General features: G+C 41.8%; 1 protein-coding gene across 2 annotated transcripts in view; it reads right to left on the bottom strand.

The window, feature by feature from the left end:
* TGFBR1 (transforming growth factor beta receptor 1) overlaps positions 1-5,372 on the bottom strand; it is a 40,941-nt gene extending 35,569 nt beyond the window's left edge. For both annotated transcript variants that reach the window (XM_080611046.1, XM_080611047.1), the window contains exon 1: positions 5,292-5,372. In XM_080611046.1, the coding sequence (XP_080467172.1) occupies positions 5,292-5,370 (79 nt within the window). In that variant the 5' untranslated portion in view covers positions 5,371-5,372. The remainder of the gene's footprint in view (positions 1-5,291) is intronic.
* Between the last annotated feature and the right edge of the window lie 10,288 nt (positions 5,373-15,660).

The raw sequence follows: 15,660 nt of genomic DNA, 5'->3' as shown, positions 1-15,660 counted from the left end.
GGTCACCCAACAAGGAAGACTGAGTGGATGAGGCCCATATTCACAAGCTCTGCTTGTCATGAGGGAGACTTCAACCACCCCAGTATCTGTCAGAGGGGTAACACAGCACAGCATAAGCCCAGGAGGTTCCTGTAATGGATTGATAAATTCATTTGCCAAGTAATAAAGGAGACTAAAAGACAATAAGAGGAGCTATGCTGGACCTTGTTCTTACCAATGGGGGGGGGGCGCTGTGTGGATCGTGAAGTCCAAGGGCAGACTTGGCTGCAGTGACCACAAAATGCAGAGTAGAGTTTGGCAGAGTTTGAGATCCTTAGAGTGGCAAGATGGGTGCACAGCAAGCTCACTACCCTGGACTTCAGGAGAGTAGACTGGCTTCTTGGTGGATCTGCTTGGTGGACTGACATGGTGTAAAGACCTGGAAGGAAGAGTGGTTTGAGACCATCTAAGGAACCTGAAGGTGCACAAGTCCGTGGGACCTGATGAGATGCATCCACAGGTCCTGAGGGAACTGGTGGATGAAGCTGCCAAGCCACTATCATCATGGCACACTGGTGAAGTTCCCACTGACTGGAAAGGGGGAAATACAACCCCCATTTTTAAGAAAGGAATAAAGGAAGACAGATGGAACTACAGGCCGGTCAGTCTCACCTCAGCGCCAGGCAAGATCACGGAGCAGATCCTCCTGGAAACTATTCTAAGGCACATAACAATAAGGGGGTGACTAGTGAAAGCCAACATGGCTTCATTAAAGGCAAAACAAAACCTTACTGTGGCTTACAGTGATAGGACTACAGCACTGGTAGAGGGAAGCGCAACTGACATCATCTACTTGGACTTGTGCAAAGTTTTGACACTATACCATGTGACATCCTTGCCTCTAAACTGGAGAGGCATGGATCTGACAGACAGGTGGATCAGCAGATAAGGAACTGTCCAGATAATTGTGCTCAGAGTTGTGATCAATGGCTCCATGTCCAAGTGGAGACCAGTGACATTCCTCAGGGGTCAGTAAAGGGACAGTTCAACCACTTTTGTTAGCAACATGGATAGTGGGAGTCTTGGGTGACATGGTTTATTGTGTGGTGTCCCCGCATGTCTCCGCCCATGGCAGAGAGGTTGGAGCTAGATGATGGTAAGGTCCTTTCCAAACCTAACTATTCTATGATTCTACGATTGAGCACCCTCAGCAAATTTTCTGATGAAACCAAGCTCAAGCTGTGCAGTGCGGTTGACACACTGGAGGGAAGGGATGCCATCCAGAAGAACCTGGGCAGGCTGGAGAAGTGGGATCATGTGAAGTTCCACAAGGCCAAGTGCAAGGTTCTGCACCTGAGTTGAGACAATCCCAGGCACAAATACAGGCTGGGCAGCAACTGGATTGAGAACAGCCCTGAGAAGAAGGACTGGTGGGTGTTGGTCAATAAAAAGCAAGACATAACTCAGCAGTGTGTGCTTGAGCCAGGAAAACAATCGTGGGCTGCCCTGCATCACTAGCAGGTCAGAGGAGGGGATTCTCTCCCTTTACTCTGCTTTTGTGAGATCCCACCTGCAGTCCTGTGTTCAGCTCTGGGGCTCCTAACATGAGAAGGATGTGTACTTGTTGGAGTGAGTCCAGAGGAGGCCACAAAGATGCTCCAAGGGCTGGAGCACTCCTATGGAGACAGGCTGAGTGGAGCTTGCTCAGTCCGGAGAAGAGAAGGCTGCATAGACACCTCACAGAAGGCGGCCTACGAAGATGCCAGAGAGGGACTCTTCATCAGGGACTGTAGTGACAGGACAAAAGAGAATGGGTTCAAACTGAAAGAAGGTAGATAGAGATTAGATATAAGGAAGGAATTCTTTACCGTGAGGTTGGTGAGACACTAACACAGGTTGCCTGGAGAAGTTGTGGGTGTGTTCAAAGCCAGGTTAGATAAGCCTTGGAGCAACCTGGTCTAGTGGAAGGTGTTCCAACCCCTATGCCACAGGAGGATCTAAATGATCCTTAACATCCCCTCCAAACCAAAACATTTTATGATTCCATGAAAATACAATTTCGGAAACAGAAGTTTCACTGGAAAGTGGAACTTCACCAGGACCACCATCAGGACTCTCAGTTTCACAAGATGTAGTTTCAAAGGATAAAGAGACAAGGCCATATTATATGCAAGAGACAGTATTAGATTTTGGGCAGATAAGCAAAAGGGCTGTACTTGTAGTTTTCCTTCTTCTCCTATGAAATTTGCCAGAAGCAAAAAAGCATAATATAGAACAGTGCTGTCAGCTTTCTATTCTCTTATTCAGACAATTTCCTCAAACAATACACCTGACTCATGTCTGAACTCTTCTAGCTGAAGATATAAAAATGACATCTTAGGTCTTACAATTTCTGGAACATGCGTACATTTTTTTAAGCCATGACATTTTGAGAGCTGCACTGACTAATTCTTCTCACAAAGGCACTAAGTAAGGTTAACTTTGGTAAAGTAAGAGCACTGGATGTCAAGTTCTCAGGACTACTTTAACAGACATTTCATCTATGTTTGTCAAGCAAAATTACCAAAACCTACTGTTTTCAATGGAAAACAAAGTGATGCACTCAAGAAAACAAACTACTTTATTAAGGCAATATTCTCAAATTGCAAGTAATGGGAAACCCTTGTGAAAAATCCCAGCTTCAAAAAAAAGCAATATTATCTTCTCCATAGTGCAGGTGCCAAGTTGTACTACCTTTTTTTCTTTTTTGCAGCTCATCCATAGACCTACTCACAGGTATGTTCATGCCTCCTGCAGCAAGATGTATTAAAAATTTATTTCTGGCATCTTTCATAGAAGAATATGCTTTAGAAAAAAGAAAGTTATAAGCCTAGATTACAATTTTACTAACATTATGAAAGCAGAAAGAATAAAGATCTTCATTTTTACTTTGAAATTCATTTCAGCATACAAATCATATTTCCATCATCATATGTGATTAGGAGCAATTGTGTGAATTCAAGAATTTCCAAGAGATGACTCACCAGAACTTTGGGGAGACCAAAATCTACTGCTCACACAGCTAAATAAATAAATAAAGCAAGCTAAATTTTAGACTGTCTTTAAAATCAGGGGCGTTCTACTGTTCAGCTAGCTGCTGTGACTCATTACAGGCCTGATCTCCATATGGTGATATAAATCATATCACAAGGCAATTCATTAACGCAATTTCACTAGTATACTGCAGAACAACAGTATCAGAAGTCAGAAAATGCCTAACTTCTGTCAACCCATGATAATACTAAGTAACAGTAGCCAAATCATACCTTGCAGTTCCTTGTCAACTCAGACCACAATGTTCTAATTAATCCCTTACCAGTACCAGGACTGGTCTGTGAGTTATGGATCAAGAAGTCTGGATCCCCCATATTCTCTTGTGTAAGGAGGATTTCTCTCTCTTTAAAAAACTTAACAAAAAACCCCCACACAAACCAACAACAACGACCACCACCAAAACAAAGGCAGCACACCACCAGTTCCATCCTTGTATGTTTTCATATGGAAGTCTATTGCCTTGTTTTCACATAAAGCTTTTAGACATTAATTTCATTACTGATATTAAGGGAAAAACTTGATTGATCCAAGGCATTAAGAGGGAAAAGTTCAAAGCTCATATCAAGATAAATTTCCTTCAATGTCTAAACTGGACATGTTACATAAGAAAGCTTTTAATTATTAAAGCCTGTTGCAGCTTTTCAAGAACACAAGAACCACGGTCAACTTAAGCTTAATTCACTGTCTCCCCATCAAGGATTATCCCTCTCCTTTGACAAGAACATGGGCAATTAATACAGCGTTTTAGAATAGCAACTTCTGTCTTCTTTAAGTAATACTTTCTTTACTGCGCAAGTATCATCTTAGGTTGAGTTATGAACAGCATGGTAAAAATCCAGATGAAGGGACACCTTAAAGCTATAACTGAAGAAAGCCATGGTGCTTCTCCACTTCCTCTTTAGAACCCAAAGCAATATGCAATATATCTACAGAGGAATTCAGGGAGCAGGCCAATTATAAAACACAGATTTTGGTATCTGTCATCACGGTCATCTAACTCACCACAGATGAAACTGAAACCTAAATCAATTAGCTTAGCGTCTATAACATTCGTATAGCTTATTGAGGCATACGGCCCAAACTGCTAACTGTAGAATAAAACGGTTTGTGTTTGGTTTTTCTTAATGGAAAACTACCTATTTCTTGTATTTCTGAATGCTGCTAAGAACTCCTGTTCCATGCATTAGCTCTGCAACAGCACAGCTCTAACAGCATCTCTCTCTTACAAGAAAATATAGGTACAGAAGGCTGGAGAAACAAAACCAGTTTACTGTACAAGGTTCATCAAAGATTTCATTTCTGCATGGCATTCACATTAGCTGTTTGACTGTAACTGACAGATCACCTCTATCTCCAACCTACTAGCTTTCAGAGCAGACGCTACCAGCACACCACAATGTGGCGTGTAACGGAGCTAAAGCATCTGACGTGGGAGTTAAGGGAGTCTTTTACCTTCACTACATGGCACATTCAACACGTATCTACACGAGCAGACGCCGCTTGTCTCTCCTCCCCCGTGACACTGTTTGTAAGCGCTCCTCAGGAGCTCACAAGGCACGGCTACTTTTCGGCAGTCTGGTGCCTAAACTGGAGCATCCCGTGAAGCGCAAAGGTAGCTCTCGCGGGCTGATGTGCCCATAAGGACGGAGAGAGAGAGAGAGAGAAGGGTGCTCCGCCACCGATAACCAAATTACCTTCATGGGCCACGGCCACCCGAACCCGCGTGTGAAAAGAAGAGCCGGAGCCGGCCACAGTCCCCAGGGGCCGACGGGCTCACGCGGCTAGAGGCGCGGGAAAGTTACCCCAGACAAGCCACCCGAGGCGGCAACGCGGGCATCGGCGAGGGGCGAGTGTTAAGTGTGCACAGTACCGCGTTCGCCCCTCATCACTGCCCCTCCTCACCCAGCCGCGCACCGCGCCTGCCCCGCGCCGCGGCCCCTCCCGCGTAGCCACCACTGCACTCGGCCAACAAAGGGACGAACACCCCCCGGGCTTCGCCGGGCTTGGACACCGGGATGGTGGGAGGGGTAGGGGGAAGAAGGCGACTCCGCCCCAGCCGGCCCCTCCGCCATGTTGTTGAAAGGAACCGACGGGGACCCGCAGCTCCTCACCGCTCTCTTCTCTCCCTCCCCTCCCCGCCCGCCCCAAGCACCACCTCAACCGCTCCCTCCCATCTTTCCCCTTCCTTCCTTCCTTCCCTCAGACACGCGTGCACTCACCGGCCGCCCCTGGGAAGAGCGGCGCGGACACCACCAGGCACAGCAGGGCCCAGAGCCGCCGAGTGGCCGCTACCGCCATGGTCCGGTCCCGAAACCGTAGAGCCAGGGCGCGCGCGCGCGCGCACCCGCGCGCCAGGATTCCGCCTATCGCGGCCCCGCCCCTCTCCTCCTCCCCCGAGAGAGAAGCAGACAGACGCTCACGCTACCCCTACACTTCCCCGGCTCGCTCCTACCGCTAAACTAACTGCCGCGGCGGCGCCGCCTGATTGGCCTCTCTCGCCCGCTCCGCTCCGGCCCTGGCACCGCCCCCCGGCAGCTGCGGAAAGCCCCAACAACAACAGGCGGCTGGAGGGCGCAACCGGCGCGTCCGAGGGGCGGGGCGCGGCTGGGTTGTGATTGGCGGTTGGCTGTCGGCGCCTCGTCGCGGTGCTGGTGAGGACCGGTGATGGCGGGAACGCAGCCGGCCCAGTGAGGTACTTGGGCGGCGGGAGCTGCTGTCCCTGCGCACGCAGCCGGGGGCGATGTAGCTGATAGCAGAAGCTGTAGCGTCTCTTAGAAACAGGGGCGGGCCGCGCTTTAGGGCGGTGAGGGAGTACCCGCGCGTGTGGCTGAGGCTCTGCGGCTGCTCTCAGCGGTCACCATCAGGCACAGCAGGGCCCAGGGCCGCCGAGTGGCCGCTAAAGCTATGGTCCGGTCCCGGGGCTGGAGAGAAGCGGGGGATAGCGGTTAATCAGGCGGGAGGAGTTAGCCCTCTGGTAGCCTCGGGGGAGGAGGGGAAGCTGCAGTTACCCGAGGAATTGCTCCTCTGGAGACTGCGGGTGAGAGACGGGCTAGGAGAGAGACGCGGATCCCTTTCGTTGCTCAATTGCCATGCTTCTCTCTCACGTGAACTGTCGGATGGGTTGTAGATGTAACACGCAAACAGTCTGACAGCTTATTTCCTGCTAATGTACCAGATGGTGTATGTATGAGACGGCTCAGCGTTCGTGCTGCTAGTGCAGCCTGCGTCGCGATTCGGGAGTGAAGGATGCGCCTTCACGCAGCGCCAAGAGCTATAGGGTAGAGAGCATACAAGTTTTAGTACTGTGCGAGGAAAGAACAGTGCTAGTCCCCATGTGTGGCTCCCCTCTTATTTCACAGTTTGGCTGAAGGAGTCACTTGGAAATCAGAAACAAATTTGCACAGTCCAAATAGCTGTTTGAGGTTCTATTTAATTTTACAAACTGTGGCAACTAGAATCAACCCTTTGAAGAAAATTACCATGACTGAGGTTGTTAATTCTGTCCAGAGCTTTATTAGCTATTGTATGGGTGGCAAGAAAAGAGGAAAGGCTCTCTTCTCTCTTGGAATCAGGTAACCACTCTCCCAGAAGTTATCTGCTTGCTCTAGGAATCTGCCCCTCTCCCGCGACATCCTACCTCCATTACGTGGCTGTTGTATCCAGATCCTGAATCAGTTCAGAGTCCCTCATGTTCAGCATATACTTTTGTACTATTCATTTTACTTGCGCTGTGACCCTCCAGTTGTAGGACAAGACATGTAGGTCACAGGAGCTTTTCTACGTTATTACTTGCAGTCAGTCTTGCAAGCTTCATGTACTTTCTCTGCCAAACGGTGACTTCCCAGTTCAGTGTTCGGGGCAGCAACCTCTGCAGTCTTCAGTGCCACATCTATTTCCATGTCACTTTGATCTCCTGTCACTTTTTTTTTTTTTTTTCAGTTGTTCAGCCGACACAGCTTTCATAAAAAGTCTTGTTTCTCCTACAGTACAGTTCACTTGGATAAGAATCTTGATAATATAACAGTTCGAAGTGAGGTACACTTTTATTAATTCATTCTCTTTCCATTTCTCTCTGAGCAGTGACCAGCATCATATATAAGCAGAGCCTAGTTATATTTTCTCTTGCAAAATCATATTTTAATGATTGCAAAGCTACTGAAATTGATTCTGTATGTCTGGAATCCCTCTTTTCTTGCCATGCTTCCATTCCATGTTTCTAGATTCTTAGGGCTGCACCTTCTGTTCTTGATTAAGGCGGTGTCTAGGAGCTTCATATTATGATACAGATTCTTGATGCTAAAAGGACTCTAGTAGACAATTGGATCTTGATCTTGTTGGAAGGTCACTGACTGTGAAAGTCAGTACCTACACCTTTCCCCTTTAGCTACCCCTTGTTTCTGTAAGATTTGTCCATGTGTTTTTCCATCATCTTTTTTCCACTATTGCTTCTGTAGTCAGTTCTTCCCTTCTAATATTTTGGTGTTCCTGCTTCTTCATATGAACTTCATAATTGCTTTTAGTTGGTCTGGGTAGGACTGTATCTTTGGGAGGGTTACATGGGAGTTACTTAGATTTACTGGTTGAAATGCACAGTAGTTCAAGTTATATATTCTGTTTGATAATTAATAATCTGTATTTTTTGCCATATAAGATGGTACAGTTACATAAAAAATACAAAATAAAAATGATAGCCTATGAAGAATTTAATAATAGGCTTCTCCCTGTGTCTGCAAACAGTTGAATGCCAATCCAAAGAAAATGAGGTCTTACATATGACTGCACCAATAAGGCTATGTTAGACCACCTCACAGTCAATAAACAGTTTCTAAGATACACCTTTCTGTAAAGTGACATTTTATTTAGGAAGAAAATAACTCTCCTGTGATTTCAGATTTTTCAAAATGACAGTAATTACTTGGCCTTTTTTCTGCCAAAATAACCAGAAAAAATAATTTCACTGTAAAGATCAGGGTAATAAGGAATTCTAATGAATCTTTCAGCAAGAAAATATGCACAGTTAGTGCTAGAACAAGAAGAAATAAAGGTGTTGCAAAACTTCATTTGCAGCTTTTACAGTTTTCTCTCCATGGTAATTAGCTAAATTTTATATGCTTTTTTAAGAACTATTGAGTGCATCATGATATTTACAAATTATGTTCACCAAGGAACTCAGCAAAAGGAAAAATACTGAATGTGTAATGTTTACCAAGACAACAAAGTATGTGATATTCAAAAAAACACCACCACCACCCCTCAGTCCTTGATTTTCCCAAGCAGTTTTCCTACTCAAAACTGGAACAGAAAGGATCAAATTGCTTTTTAGTGTGCGGTTTCTATAACCCACAAATCAGAAAGTTTAGGAAAGATCTGTGATCTTGCTAAATTAGTCAAGCAGATGAAAACATTTTAAACCACTGCTTTATAAAATATTCAGAATTATTCACTTTATAACCTTTATGAACATTGCCTGATTTGCCTCATCAGTGCTTTCAAAACTAAATACAATGGGATTTTTAGTTATTTAAACCCCACTTAATCAACTCCATTAATAAAAAGCCAGTCAAAGCTTAAGATGTATGAAACCCTTTTTGCTTTTAGTTCACTGTGAAACATACCAGATCCATATCTCAGAATCACGAACTGAGAAGCCTAATAATACCCCACATCAGTATGCAGTATGCTTGATCCCTCCAGCTAACACTTTCTGTATTATACAGCTAATAGGTTTGTGGAAACATTATAGTGTTGCAAGTTCTTACTCTGGAGTTCAGCATATCTCAGTGATGACAGTTTTGCTCTGCTGCTGTTAAACCCCTTGAATTTAGTGTTTCATTCCGGCTTGTAGAGTCTGTCAGATGCGGAGCTTGTTTTCTACACATATGATATCCTACTTCATTTGAAATTAGGTTTATATGTGTTCAAAGAGACCAGTGTTGATTAAAGTGAGGTCCAGTTTCTGCTGAAAACAGGGAAGAAGTACATAGTGCAAGACATGTTGCTAAACACAGAAGTGACTAAGACCAGTTAGCTTAGGGAGGGGTTGCCAGGAGCAAACAGACTGACATGAACAAGGTCTGGAAATTACTTTAGACTGCATGTCATTATCTATTTGAAGGCCTGATATTGCTATAGCAACCCTGAAATTGCCTGAGTATCTCACCTGTGACTATAGTGAAGGATAGATGCATTAATGTAGCTTGCTTCTAATTAGGATACTTTGGTTTTTTCTGTGGAAGTACAACTTTTTTTTGTGCCTGAACACTACTCCTCATACCAAGTAATATGATATAGGGCAAGTAATAATTTATATCATTCTGCTTTTCAAGAAAGGTCAGTGTCCTCCTACACTGACACCAAATTTGAGATTGAACTCAGTTTAGATTTCAGTAGGGAAGGAGCAGCATGTGTAAAGCACCAAAAGTTAGTGTCTCTCTAGCAATGCACAGATTACGAAGTTTTCCTATTGTGTGTTTGATGAACTTGACTTTTTATTCCATCAAATTAGAGATCATTACAAACAAGAAATTTCTTAGAGCAGGAAGTGGATATTGTGGTAAGTTGCTAAGATCCCAAAGCATTAGATGGAGGATCTAGATTCCAGCTTAGTTTAAACATCAATCCTCCTTATTTTTTTTTCCCAATAAAACTTCCACTCTGTTGTTAAAATATTTTGTTCAGTTAAATGTAAACCTACAATAAATCAAAAAACAAAACAAAACAAAAAACCCACAACCTTCAGTAATGATGTAAACTTCTGACACTGATTTATTAGCCCTGCAAACTGGGAATGAGAAAAGAGAGTTTATTCTAGAGCGCATTGTAGGAACTGACTGGTTCACTGCAGTTTTTATAGACTTGCTATATATACCCCTCTCAGTCCCATTCTTCAGAGCTTGTGACTGTAGGTTATCTGAAGTGGGAATGTCAGACTTTCTATTGAAATTAGGTTCTGCCTGATTGTTTCAAAATCCTGTTTCTGTAGACTCTCCTAGCAGTGTTTTCTATGTGTTTTCACTTGTTCATTTCAAACAGTAGCTGAGTTTACTCCGAAGGTGCACGCCAAGAAAATTATGTGGAGATTTTCTGTAGCGCATTCTAAAAAGGTGCTTTTTCCTTTAAATCAGGTAATTGAGTTTGTACCTTCTCAGGAATAAAAAGTTTAAAAGAGAAAAATGGACCAAAGATCTATTTGAATAAGATGACAAATTGGTCAGTGAAGAGAGATGGTGGAAATCAGTCGTAGAACTTTGTTCTTTACCAGTTCTTGAACAATTAAGTTTCTAACTTTTCTCCAAGAATATATAATTTTGAGATTAAGTCCTTCGTTTTTTCTCCATTTTCAAGTAACATTATTAACGGGGAAGACTTTTGCCACTGGACCTATAAAAAATAATAATTTTTGCTGTTTTCATTTCTGAGTTAGTATGGGAATTCTGAACAACATTTTTTGGTTGCAAATAATAAGAATGTACTTCATTCTGTTTCTCTACAAAGATTATTTTCCATCAGCCATATTCCTTAAGTGTGATGCTAAAGGTTGACTTTTATCCAAGAAGAATATTAAGCTTGATACAAGATTGCTGAAGAAACTCTCTGTCTTGAGAATTAAGGAAGGTAATGAGAATACTGGTAGTAAAATACAACTTGAAAAACACAGTAAGGCTGAAAAAGTAGTGAGAGACTATGGAGGTGTGGAAGCTCTCAAATTTGTTTAGGAAAGGCTAGGGATGTACAAAACTTTTCATACATTGAAAAATTATTTCGTTTGTACCATAAACTACTTGGAAGGATGAGTTTTTAAGTTGTGGCCTTAGTAAACAAACTTCTGAAGCAGGTTTTTGTTTTTTGGTTTGTGGTTTTTTTACTGTTTCAAAGGCAGTGACAACTGCAATATCCTCACACAAGAAACTGAATGTTCTTATTACTGAGTCTAGAGTGTTTTGTTGGTAGAAAGTAACTGTTTATTTTCTTGCTCTTTGTTCTGTCTTTAGGCATTTTTTCATGTTGGGTCTTTGCTTTCTAAGTGGGGTTGCTGACTGCCAGTTACTGAGGTCCTAATAACTGTATATAAAAGCAGACTAAACAAAGACATAGTTCTTATATCTTTGGATGTGGAAATACTCCCATCTATGTATGCATCCTGTGCAAAATCCTAATGATTACATTATAGTGTGCATTCTTGTGAATGTCTGGTGATATGTCACTGTTATCTGATGTGAGTCCTATCTTTCCAAAAGATGTGTGAATTGTTTTTTTATCTTTGATAGTTAACAAATTATTGAACTATTTTGTCTTTCCTCTTGATGTAACTTCACTGCCTGGAACATTGTCTCAAAAATTACTACATTTGCAACGGTACTGCTTTCAAGAGCTTAACTAGCCTGCTTCCAAACAGTATGCAATATTAACTATGATGATTTGGAAGAGTGCCAGTTGCTAAGATAAAGTGAGAAAAAAGAAGAAGTTGCTATCAGGAATGACCTTCTATTGATACACAGTTTTTTTCATAAGGTTTGTGGTTTGTTGGTTTGGGGTTTTTTTTTAAACCAGGCTTAAGAACCTGACTTTCAAAATCTACATAAACGATTCCTATCATGTTCTTCATATCTATTTTCCCGGCCAGTGACAACCTCAGTTGGCAGGTTCCTGCAGTAATGCTCTCCCCAGATGTCTGTGAATGTAGGTGGATCTTACAGCACATAATTAAATAAGCTTAAGTCAGGGACAGAAAGCCTTTTTGATGAGAGGTCCTCATAGATGACTGCTGGTATCCATTTTCTGTCAATTAATGTTTTGGGGTTTTTTTTCTTTTGCTAATATTTAATCACGTTTAAAAATTTTTCAAAGTGCCCTAGTACATAAAGACAATAGCTGACTCACAGCTCTAATTTTGTCTACTAATAAAGATTCAAATTGCTCCTAAAGTCATGAGTAATTTCTGGTTTCATTTTAAAAATTCAGCACTGCAACAGCACAGCATAGTCACAGACCTAGCAAACATCATACAGGTTTCCTGGCACTTAGTTATTTGCTTGCCTGCATCTGGTAGAATAGTTCTAATATATTTGACAGGGAAAAGGCTTTTTCATGTATCTTTTAAATAACAAGCCAAAAGATGTGGGCTTCTAGTCTTACCCTCCTTGCTTGTTTCTGCCAATATTTGAGAGCAGTTCACAGATCCCCTTTGGTGATGGACAAAATATTGAAGTTGCGTTGTGCTACGTTGAGCTGGGCTGTGAGCAGAACCCTGAGCTTGACATCTGGGTCCTGGCTGTCCAGCTAGCAAAACCAAATCGATATACTCCGCTGTCCGTGCTGTAATCAGGCCTTTTTGCTGCTAGAATAGATGCCAGAATCTGGACACCAAGTGTTCTCCAGCTTCACAAATAGCTCTATATTCCTTCAGCAAAATTAACTGTATGCTACTTTCTGGGGGGCAGCATACAAATCACCAGCCTCTTTGAGCCCAATTACTTCCATCCATTTCTGAATAGGTTAGGTTCAAATTTAAATGATTGTGCAGGCAGGAAGATGTAAAACCATAATAATAATAATAAAAAAAAATAAAAGTCCCATCATACAGTTTCTCTGCACACTTGAGAGGAACCCATCTCTTTTTGGTACTCAGAAAAATGTAACTGGCCTTTCTGGGGACCGTCTTGCTTCTGTGGCCCATTAAAACCCACCAGCAAGAGCAGATAATTGTATTGGACTTTGGAAGCTGAGAATTCGTTTCTGGTCTCTGAAACAGGACTTGTTTTTTCAGATTATGAAACAATGAGTCGTGCTCTGTTGTAGTCATTCTTTCCTATGATGATTCATGAACAAAGGCACCTAAAAGCTGGGGTGTATTAAATCTGTTAACATACTTTTACACTTCTGATAGTGAATGTTAACTGCTGTTATACTATGTGGAGACCATCACAAGCCACTGAACAGGAAATGCAAAAGGAAGTTGACACTAAGAAATAAATACTTCTGTTAAAGTCTGAGAGGATGTTTAAATTTCTTGCCACTGATGTCATCCATGTGTTTCCTATTCCCAAAATCAAGACTAGTCAAAACTGAAATTAAAGAGATACTATCCACCCAAACTTGACCTTGCATCTGATTTAATAAGGTTCTAGATAACCTACATATCGCAGAACATCTGCAATAGTAGTACTGAAAATGCTTTCATCACACCTGCCCAAACAACCTGTGTATTGTCAGTAGTGTTTAAAAGTGACCATTGCTAAGAAATCAGGATAAATGTGTCACTTCCTAACTTAAAGGCAGGATAAAAATAAGGACAAAATGAGCATTTTGAATGAATGTCGGGAAAATGTCCATCATGGCACTTGATTATTCTTAAAAGAAAATACTGGAAATTATTTTAGTAAGAATATATCTGATCTAATGAAGAGTAAAAGATGGAAAAGTTCACTGGCAAGATCTTTTCAGTTTAACTAACTAGTCATGGGATTAACTTTGTCAAAGCTAATGAATATATTACAGTACAGAAAATTAAAAGCTCAAGAAAATTAAAAGCTCAAGAACTACTGAACAAGAAATGTTCAATATTCACTAGGGCAAAATATTAGAGTATTTCCCAGTATCGTTCTGTTGCAGTTTAGTTTTATAGGTAAGGTTACTCCTTTTGTAGCTACAGTTGAAGTCATTAGAAATTCAGGCTATCAATGCTCTTAGTTTTCAGAAGAACAGATTTTCTTGAGAAGCAGAATGCTTTATCTTTTTCCAAGATACAGTTTCTCTTAGAACTTTGCTAAAGGTCAAAGACCTGTGGAAGTATTACATTTTGAAGACTTGCTGTGGTGTTTTTTTAAATACAGTTTTAATTTCTGATCAAATCAACTCTCAAAAATGGACTGGCCTACAAACACAACAGAATTAATTTGTTCTCATAGCCTGGCTGAGAAAAAATGCTTCTCAGCATTTTGTAGGATTATCCAGGAGGTGAGATAAAAGGAGTTGTATTTAGGTGCCTGAAAAGAGTCATAAATTACACATACACAAGAAACCTATGATAGAAAAAACATTCAACACTGCAAAATAAAGCACTTGAAAGTGCCAGAACTGGGTTTACCAATGCCCCATTTCCACTTGGATTTACACATTTTAGTGTGTGTTTTTTTTTTTTTTTTTAATTTGTGATCATATTTACAATATTCTTGCCTTATTCAGTGCACAAAATGAGCAGAGTCTGCTTAGTGATAAGCTCTTCAAAATTTTGTTTCACTGTCACAGCTCAGTAGGTGGCCTGTGCATGAGGGTGCAGTACCTTAACAACATAAGCAAGCGCTATTGTTCTCTGCACCTGTGGCTATGTGATTCTGTCCTCCCTTCTGCTGACACTTGCCCATATCTTATCCCACAGAAGCCAAATCAAAGAGCTAAATCAGCAAGGAACACGTTTCTTTTACTTTGCAGGGTTTCTTTTTGATCTCTTATGCTCTCTGTGGGGCTTCGTGATAAGGAGGGTGGGCACAAGGGAGAATGTAGGACATGGAGCACAAATATATTTGTATTTTAACTGTCATGGAATTGCATGTTGATCTACTCCACAATCTACTCCACACTGTTTGTAACCTGTTCTAAAATGGACTAATTTCTATGGACCTTTACTTCCATGAATGAATCAGGGACAGAATCCGGTTTCTTTGGGCGCTGTTCTGTTGCTGTAAACATGAGATCACCCTTTCTCCCATCCTTTCTTTTTGGCCACACAATGCCTTAGTCATAGCAGCATTTGTATCACATGAAGCTGGGATTTTCCAGACAGCCTTACCATGATGAATAGTCCTAGTTTACTCTCTGGATATTGCTTTTCTGTGAGCATAATGAGGAAGAAGTGTTGTGAAAAGGAAACCATCATAAACCACTTGAGTCTGAAAACAGTGTGCGTTTGAACATTGCTACCAAAACAGTTAAAGGCATAATTGGGTCTCAACAGGTTTGTGTCCTGTTCTGTGCTAATTTTGTCCTCTGCTTACTTTTCTGTATGCTTCTGAGTTGGCTTTGATGGGAGAGTCACAGTTGTTACTGGGCACTACTGATAAAAATGAAAGACACTGACAGGTTCTCCCAGAAGAAGTGGAGTAGGTGGCTTGTTACTACATTCATCTTCTGTATCTTACCTTGGCCTAAAACAAGGCTTCTCTTGCATGTGAACTAGGATTAACTTTTGAGCAGGCTGTAATTTTGGATGGCAAAAAAGTTGCTGCTTTATTTCTTATCTTGACCTGCCTTTGATTAAAATAGCTTTCAGTAGTTTGGAAGTAGCTTATTATTTCAGATTTACACAGCTCAAATCTTGTTACTGTAGGTTTTTACTGCTGGATGCTTAAGTTCTCTGCACAATGTACAGAGATACTCATGTAAAAATTAACAGAAAGTCTTGTGAGCAGGGCACCAAGTGTTGTCTAAATGTCTTCATTCTCTCCACATAGTTAAGTTTCTATGTAGAATCAGAGTTTTTCTGCAAAAGTATACCTGGAATGTGTTACCTTTTAACCCATTATCCTAGTGGGAAATACAGGTTTAATGCCCAACGGATTTGTTCTCGAAGACCTCACTTGCAAGACTTAA

This window comes from Psittacula echo, assembly GCF_963264785.1.
Source record: "Psittacula echo genome assembly, chromosome: 2".
NCBI classification, from domain to species: Eukaryota; Metazoa; Chordata; class Aves; order Psittaciformes; family Psittacidae; genus Psittacula; species Psittacula echo.
The sequence above is the reverse complement of the archived record's forward strand: the minus strand, read 5'-3'. Positions and strand labels throughout refer to the sequence as shown.